At 32.7% G+C, this 9,597-nt stretch overlaps 1 protein-coding gene across 1 annotated transcript in view; it reads left to right on the top strand.

The window, feature by feature from the left end:
- Positions 1 to 9,586, top strand: part of LOC108739591 — a 10,976-nt gene extending 1,390 nt beyond the window's left edge. The window contains exons 2-3 of the mRNA XM_018473569.1: positions 7,079 to 7,537; positions 8,632 to 9,586. Coding sequence (XP_018329071.1) covers positions 7,079 to 7,537; positions 8,632 to 9,033 — 861 coding nt within the window. The 3' untranslated portion in view covers positions 9,034 to 9,586. The remainder of the gene's footprint in view (positions 1 to 7,078; positions 7,538 to 8,631) is intronic.
- The last annotated feature ends 11 nt before the right edge of the window (positions 9,587 to 9,597 follow it).

Raw genomic sequence — 9,597 nt, 5'->3', positions numbered from 1 at the left:
TTGTAAAGTATTCATTCTACATAAATCTATCAGATTATTAAATCTCAAACTGATACATGCGTTTGATAAAGATCAACCCTTACAATAAAATAAAAATACTTGTGAAGAATGTCTTAAATTGCTACTTAAACATGACGATCAGCATCATAATTGCATAAAAAAATCTGCAGACTTTATCTGCCAATATCTATTGTACATTAATTGTAATAGTTTATCTATCTAGAATTTGGATATTTGTTTTCCAAAACTAAACTTAAATACTTACAGTTGGGTCCATTTATGTAAAAAGTTTCTTTTACTCATTACTTCCTTTTAAATCGGCTCTAGAAAAATACCTAAACTGCGAAATGTTAATTAATAAAAACAGAAAAGTAAAAAATGTGGTGAGCATCTAACTGGTGTTATCAAGAAAACATTATTCTACATGTATATAAAATATGAATCCATTTTTCTATAGTTTTGTAAAAAAAATGTACTGTATTGTATCATATACTTATGTACAATTTATTTAAAGTTATCTGTCTGTTACAACACAATATTGTAGCAAAAATTAATTCCGTAATATTACCAATTTCGAACGAGAATGTGTGAAAGTAAGCAGCATAAATCAAGGAAATTACTTATCCTATTACGGTATTTCAAGGTCACATGATGTATATTTATCATAAGAATGTCATAACAAATTAATGTCTTTTTTGTTAATTACATCAATCAACTTCTACTTTCTACAATAGAATTACCTTTAGAACAACGAAATGTGCTCGTAAACAACAAATAGGATAGAATTGGATAATACTTAACGTATATATGTATCTATTAATAGTAAAAATACAATTTTTCTCATTCAATTTTCGATTTTAAATATCAAAACAAGATTTTTTCTGTAACTTTAACTGAGAAATATTCAATGCAATCTTGTACCTTCAATTGATCATTAAAAGTAGAAAACTAAACATACTTTCGTTAAGACTTCAATAATTTAGTAATCCTTATTATATTATTGAGTTTCTGTAGTAAATCAAGACATTTTTATTTAGAATAGTCATAATTATTGTCAACTGAAAATACAGGATGGCTCCATGTGAACCGCACAAATTTGAATCGATGTTATCCCAGATAAAAACAGATTGAATCTTCAAAAACTGAAAACAAATGAAGAGTTGTATATTACGACAACTTATTAGCTTTCGTTAATAAAATTCTCAACAGCTACAACGTCACCTAAACATCGGAAATAATATACAAAAAGTCATTTTTGCACTCAAAGATTATAAATCCTAAATTTCAAACAGGATGGCCCAATTTTAAGGTCATATTTCCATCTAATTGGCCCAGCAATCTCGGATTAACTTCTATTTCGTTCTTGGTGTTGAATGTTGTTGTTGAAGTGATGTTAGTCCAATTGCGCTCAAAATAAATACCAAATTTGTGGATTTGTATCACAATAATAAAGGAAGCCCTCTTATGATAAGAAAATATGTTTGATTCTTCTGATGTCTCTATATATTGATAAGACATCTTCAAGGATTTTTATTATTTATTAATGTCTTGATTCAAGTCGGTTCAATTCACGACCAAACAATGGCTGAAATATACAGGTCACTCATTCGAAATTAAGTGTACCTAGTATTTTGAAACAAATGATAAAGTATGGCGTTTTAATAGTTGAAAATAAAGTAACAATAACATTTCAGAGATTATTTGTGTTTCTTGTTGTTAACAATTACGAATGTCTGGTCTGTTTCTAATGAAATAAGGAAAGAAGTAACTCAGTTACGTCTGAAAGGATAACGTTAATTAATTATACTTACCTTGAAGGTTATCTTCTCTTTATTATGTAGTTAAAACAGTTTGGTAGATATGTTAAAAGTTAATCAATTTCTATGTCATTATAAAATTGTATTTTTTATTTTCGTAAATGGGTTCTTTAACACTACAAATTTCCGAAAAAGGGAGCATGGTTTTGTCACTAAATCAGGACTATAGCTGCAGGGGCGAATCCAAAAACAACTACTGGCGGAATTCTCTGTTAAACCGCGTCACTCGAGTTTTTTCATCTTCTTTTTCATTGAAAATGAAGACTGTTATTTTTTTTAATGAAGTGTAGTGTAAAATCTTCCTGACTTTCATTGGTAAGAATAAGAAATGGAATTCAGGGTCAAATCTCTTTATTTCAGTACTTAAGTAATGTTTAAGTCATATATATATATATATACGAGGGTGGATTGATAAGTTTCCGGCCTGACCAAGAAAAACAAGGTTTTTAAAAATTTTTTTTTTTTTATTTCTCAACATAATCTCTCCAAGGCTGATACATTTCTCATAGCGGTGTTCCAGTCTATTAATGCCATCTCTATAGACTGATTCGTCAAGCTCCTCAAAATAACCATTTACAGCTTCGATTACTTCTTCATTGTCCGCAAATCTCTTACCGCCAAGCCATTTTTTGAGATTAGGGAACAGAAAATAGTCACTCGGGGCTAGGTCTGGAGAGTAAGGAGGGTGCGGCATCAATTCAAACTTTAGATCGTTGATTTTAGCCGTCGCAACGATTGACGTGTGCGCTGGTGCGTTATCGTGATGAAACAAGATTTTTTTCTTCGCCAGATGAGGTCGTTTAATTTTCACCTCGTGGCTCAAACGTTGCAATAAGTCTGCGTAGTATTGACCAGTGATAGTATTACCCTTTGCAAGGTAATCAATGTATATAATACCTCTTGCATCCCAAAAAACAGTAGCCATAACCTTGTTCGCCGAAAAAATTGTTTTTGCCTTCTTTGGAGTTGGTTCCCCTGGTCCAATCCACTGTTTAGACTGTTCTTTGGTTTCAGGAGTGTAGTGGTGGACCCACGTTTCGTCAACGGTTACGAATCGACGCAAAAATTCGCTTGGATTACGCTTATACAATGACAAATTTGCGGTAGAAATGTTTTTTCGAATCAATTTTTGGTCGACTGTTAGCAAACGCGGCACCCATCTTGCACAGAGCTTTTCCATATGCAAATGTTGGTGCAAAATATGTTGCACACGTTCATATGACATCTTACAGGTCTCAGCTATCTCACGCACTTTCAATCTGCGGTCTCCCAGCACTATTTGATGAATTTTTTCGATCATATCTGGAGTTGTGACCTCAACGGGGCGTCCTGAGCGAGGCCCATCAGAGGTGCTCACACGACCCTTTTTAAACTCGGAAACCCACTGCTTAACGGTTGAATATGACGGGGAGGATGTCCCCAGTGTTGAGTCCATCTCTTTTTTAATTTCCTTCGGCGTTAACCCCTTCAAATAAAAGTATTTGATGACAGCACGATTTTCCTGCTTTTCCATTTTTACGAAAACCACAGAGGCGTCTTGTTCAGCGTGCTGTCAAACCTACACTAGCAAGGAGATCGGGCTGAAACTATAGCTACAAGCTATCCAAGGATGGTACTATAGAATGTCACCTCAAGGTAGGCCTAGTGGCGTCATCTCTTGGTTAGGCCGGAAACTTATCAATCCACCCTCGTATATTAAATACTATTTGAAACACATTGAAATTCTTAGTGATTAATATTAAATTAAATTCATTTTCAATTTTTATCCATTATGAGTTACCTCAAATTAATGAGGAAAATTTTGTTACTACTACAGCCGCATGGTACTGTGTGTTCATCAGGTATTCTAATTAATCAACAGATCGGAATCATTAGCGTAAGGTCAAAAAAAAAACGAAAAGTGAACATTCAATGTCACATTTACTGATAACGATAGCAAATACAAATACGTGCATACATACATATATCGCTAGTCAGCCCTCTTACTAATTATCTAATTACCATCACTAAAATATTTCTAACATTATGTAAGGACGTGATAAATATTAATTGCTCTATTCTTTACATCAGGCGTTATGAAGTTGCAGCGCCTATGTTATGTCATACCTATGTATATGTATATGTATGTTTCTCAGAAAAGTAACGCCTTGTGATTCGGAATTGCAACACTAAACACCATGGCGACTGACATGGTTCAAAAGGCATTATATATTTATGTATACACGTATACCTTCTTTGTACAGGTACTTATTATAAGAAAGTTGAAATATATCGTGTTATCAATACCGAAAAGAATTCCGGCTTGTCTAAGTTACGCATTGTAATCGATACTGATCTAGGTACCTACTAATTATTTTAAACATGCAAATACGTTTGTTACACCACCACGAAAACAAGAACTATCAATGCGGAAGTAACTGCATCTACAATCATGCAGAAACGCTATCGTTTATAATTACTCAAGATTCATAGCTAATATATTATCAAAATGTTATTCGATTAGAGGATAGATACCTATTCTTATTACGTATTCGATCGTATCAATTACATTCGAAGGACAAAATTTTAAGATTAACGTAGCTATATGTTTTTATATTAAAAATATTTCACAATTTTGCCTAGAAGAATTAACTAAACAAAAAATTAATATCATAATCGTTTTCGTGAATTAAATTAATCTTTGTGCGACAAGGAGAATGTTTTCATAATTAATTATTGTTGTGCAAACCTAACCTAAATTATTTGACAGACACCGTAGGTATGTTCCATCCTACGAACATCTGCCTCGAAAACCACGCATTTCGTTCGTTATATATCTAGTTACTTGAAACCCTTATAACAATACCTATAGCAAGCGTCAATATTGTAACTGTTAAAGACTGATTGTTCGGATTTTAGAAAGATTTTAAAATTCTTCATATTTCGGCGCATATTATTTTTTTTTTGTTTTACCGTAACAACTTATGTTTGACCTACAGCAGTTTGTAAAATACATAAGTAGTTGTGCTACAGTCGTAACAACTGGTATTATTACGAAATTCTTATTTTTATTGAGGTAGAAACCTATAAATTCATTATCTTACTTTCATTCAGAATGACCGTCTGATATTTTAAAGGCAATGACTTTCACAATGTATAATGCAAATTCTCGAATTGTGGGTCATGAACTTTGGCGAAGATTAAAACATGCATAAATGCATTCCATTTTTAAAATTTCTCTATTATATGTATTCTGATTTTGCAATCTCATCACTTCTATTATAGACAACAGGCAGATTTTCATCATAAATTTATCATTTGAAACCCGGTGAGAAATTTTCTTTGTTAGGTATTTTTCTCTTTACTTAATTATGGCAAAATTTATTAAATTTTCGTTCAACAAAAATATCGTAACGAATATTCCAGTATGTCTATTTATTCGTATAAGTCTCGATATCTACAAGTAATTTATTTAATATCTATAGTTATTTATCTAACAAACCATTATTTATATCACTGCAAATTTACTGTATCCCGTCTAATTCTGGTCACTTATTTATACGGTCACGGACTATTCTTGTTTATTTCCTGAAACTTCTCGTAAGTTTTTTTTGTTGTGCTAGCCCCACCCTCTATGTAATTTATCGCCTGCAGCGAGTAGCTTAAAGGTACATCAATAGCGCCGTCAGTATCGATCACTTGCGGCATTCGCTCGCAACCATCTTCATTAGGACAGGAACGTCTTACTCAAAATGTCCTTTCGCAACCTATTAAATTAGTTAATTTTTGATTCAAAATTATGATAAAATAAAACGATATTTTTGTCGGTTTTTTACCATCATTTAAAATCTAAGCAGATGCTTATGATATATATTTTACCTAATAATGTTTCCATTAATAAATGCTGTATAATATGTAATATTCAGTCGAACTAGAGTTAAATATGTTACTAACTCAAATTAATACGTTTTTTACATATCAATACGCATGTTATTACCAATTTGCTTAGTATTTCTGATACAAACCTTGTAAACTTTCACCAACTTGTACATACGTAACTCCTTAGTATATGACTGCTCTTATTAGTACGAAAGTAATCCATTTTGTATGCTTCGCAGAGCAAGTAATACCATATCACGAGCCAAACTCTCAAAATTTAATGTAGTTAATAAATCGCTAACTAATAAATAAATCCTAAACCGGAAGTCTAACAGACATTATATTTACAAGCTTTTTAATATGTAAATAAATATTGGAAAACTGCTCCTACAATTTTGATGAAATTCATATGGTATAATAGAGTAGAATTCGATTTGAAAAGGTTATCTTGTTTTTTTAGTATAATGGTCAATCTGAAACATATTTAAAAGATCATTAAAAATTCGTCATAAATTACAAGAAAAGCTCGCTGCGTCAGGTACTGGATATTAATACTGAATTTTATCATGTTTATTTAATTTTAATTAATCATTATGTAATAATGTTCAGTAAAAGTTACTACCACCGTGCAGGAGTTATTTATAAATAATTAAGCATACGCAATATAGAGACAAAGGCAATAGTAAAACATTAATATTTAAAAAAATCCAGGTTTTGAAATCTGAAATCATAATTAGTAATTCAAAACTAATTATAACATTTAATTTTGAAAATTCCGGACTGTTTGAACGTTTCAATGTTTGTCTTATGTTTCCTGTGCAACTCTAATCACTCGGGTATGCTGACAAGATATTGCATTGTTTTTGATAATTTTTTTGCCGTAAAATAATATCAAAATGATTGTAAACGAAAAAATGGATTTAATTTTGTAACTCTAATAAAAGTTACCAATGTCTTCTAGAAATAAAAAAATAATTAAAGATTCTCGTTTTCAGCCGTCAATAACATAAATCTGCAAAATTTCAATATAAAATTCATTGTAGTCTTGTAATGCAGTTATTGTAAAAATTTTATTATGTAATATTTATACTTGTATTTCTTTAACAACATTTAATGGTTTAAACCAATTTGTTCCGAAGTTCCTGTATCTCTAGCACTCTAGCCACATTGTATAACAACATTCAATATTAATAATTAAATAAAATATTTTTGCACTTTGTTTTGTAAATGCATAGGTCTACCTCTTCTTTATAAAACAAATTTATTCTAATATGAAAAATTTGATTTGTCATGAAATGCTTTAAATCAGTATAGTCAATTGCCATCATCATCATCATCATCATCGTGGGAATGTGAATGTGAACTTTTCATGTGGAATCGTTAATATTATTAATTTATTACAGGTAGCCGTATTACCTACCCAAATTAGTTCCCAAGGCCCTCCTAGACTCTCCATTCCCGGAGCAGTTTTGGTAGATGGTCCTAGACCGAGAAGAATTCAAGCACAACTGCAAAACGCCGCCCCCATTCCCTTCAGAAGGAAAGCCATCCCTAATGCACTTCCTCCTCCCCAAAGGGAAGTACGACCTGTTTTTGAAGAACGAGAGGAAGTTGATGAGCCACGAGGTTCGATTTTAGATGAAGAAGTTGCACGCTTGACTTCCTCCGCCCTCAACTCTATCAGGCAAACACAAGAAAATGAACAAGAACAGGAAGAAAGAATAGAACCTCAAAGACCACTGGCTTTTAGACCAGAAAGGCCGCTACCAGTAACCCGAGATAATGTTAGAGAGCCCATCCAAAGACCTCAACAGCCTATTAGGCAAGAAGCTCCAAGACCTATTGCAAGACCATCCCCACCAGTACGAATCTCAATTTTTACAATTAATTAATTAATGAAAATAATCTGCACATTAACAATCCTTCATTTCATCATTAATTAACAGCATAATTTTCCATAATTAATTGTACCAAACAATTTTAATAACCGGAAAGATCTAAATTACAAAACGGAGAATCTTGGTCTAAACATCCTGTAAAAACAATTGAAGGGGCACGCCCTGTACATTGATTTAAATTGCCAATTGTTACTGTTACATAGGAACGTGATTCAGATGGTAACTTTCTATTAACAAGAGTCGGATAAATTGGAGCATGTTTTACAGCACAACATAAACATTTTACTATTGTAATTTCACCTCGAATCAAAAGAAATACACGCCCAGCTATACAACAAACTCTGACCATGCTTTCCGGCTATCTTAAAATAACCTTCAACAAGTTACCTTCTCCGAATAACAAAAATAATTCTATTTTTGCCGGTTAAACTAGAACAAAGCACTTGCCGGTAATATTCTGCAACGCAAAGATGATTGTAGAAATGGTCATTGATATATCAATGCAGATCTTATTTACACTTTCAAAATCATCATCAAAAATCATTTTTTCAGGTATTTTCTTACAGAACCCATAATATTACGCCAGTTTTTGGTAAAAGAAATTTGGACTTCAGACACCCTAAGACCATTTTTATTAAAATAAAATAATTCGAAGTGGTCTGTATTCTATTGTAATGTAGCATCGTGCTACAGATGGCGTTTACTGCGCCATTTGTAGTATTTTCTAAAACGCATTGTTAAGACAGCAGGTAAAAGTTCTGTGTTCTGTCGGAGCTGCCTGCGACGCGCTGATGAGATCCAAAAAGATCGAAATCGCGATCCACGTCTTGCAGTTTCGACAGAATACAGACCACTTCGAATTATTTTATTCGATTAAGCTAACGTGCCTATCACGTTGAGGTTGGCTACGCCGGGATTCGTTTTCAGCAAGTAGATATCCGCACAAGTGGACCTTGTTGGAGCATACGTAATCCTAAAACGTAGCATCGTGCTACAGATGGCGTTTACCGCGCCATTTATAGTATTTACCATTTTTATTGTTTATTAAAAATTTTTAGATTCGCCAACAAGCTGTCCGAGAACAATACCAACGCCCGAAGAATGCTCCGATTGATGAAGAGGAAGAACTTAATAGACGTCGCAAACCGCAAGTTCAAATCCTGAGAAAATACAGAACTGATAACGAAGATGGAAGCATCACCTGGGGCTTCGAAAATGATGACGGTACGTTCAAAGAAGAAAATATTGGCATTGATTGCATCATCAGGGGTAAATATGGTTACGTAGACCCTGAAGGTGAAAGAAGAGAATACACTTATGAAGCTGGTAACAAATGTGATGAACCCGAAGAAGAAGAATTGGATCTGGATTTGAATCAACCTCAGAACATTCCAAGACCTCGTGCGGAAAACAACTTGCAAGGTCCTAGACCACAATTTAGGCCACAGTACAAATCATAGGCTAAACTATTAGATCATTTTTCTACATATTTACAAAATTATTCGTACGAACGTGCCTCATAATTTAAGTGATAGCAAATCATTTCTTGTTTCAACGAATTGTACAAATACGTAAAAGAAACAATCCGAGGAGACCTGCCAATGAATGAATGATTCATTTTCAAATTCAGGAAAAGCCAAAATTCGCTTGTGATGATTGATTAGAACCTTGATGATTCTTTTGTCATAGTTCTGGCGAAAATTATCATAAGCGAATTTTTCCAGTTATCCCAAGGTATTTAATTTTTGAAAATGCAAATCATATTGTTTTTAAATTTCAAGTTAAATACTCTTTAAGGTGCCACTCGTGTATAATTAGTCAAAATGCATCCAATGTATTCATAAATGTACAAAAGTACAATCCAAATCAATCCGGTTTTCTTGAAGTCACTATTGTACAAATGCCGATTGTTGTAAATCTATAGACTGTAATAGAGTAAATTTAAGATCTAGTTTTGTGTTAAGTTTCTTTTGTACAATAAAACAAAATACAATGTGTTATTTTTTTAACATTCATATAATTTC

This window comes from Agrilus planipennis, unplaced genomic scaffold (assembly GCF_000699045.2).
Source record: "Agrilus planipennis isolate EAB-ADULT unplaced genomic scaffold, Apla_2.0 scaffold173, whole genome shotgun sequence".
Taxonomy (NCBI): domain Eukaryota; kingdom Metazoa; phylum Arthropoda; class Insecta; order Coleoptera; family Buprestidae; genus Agrilus; species Agrilus planipennis.
This window is presented reverse-complemented; position numbering and strand designations above follow the sequence as displayed.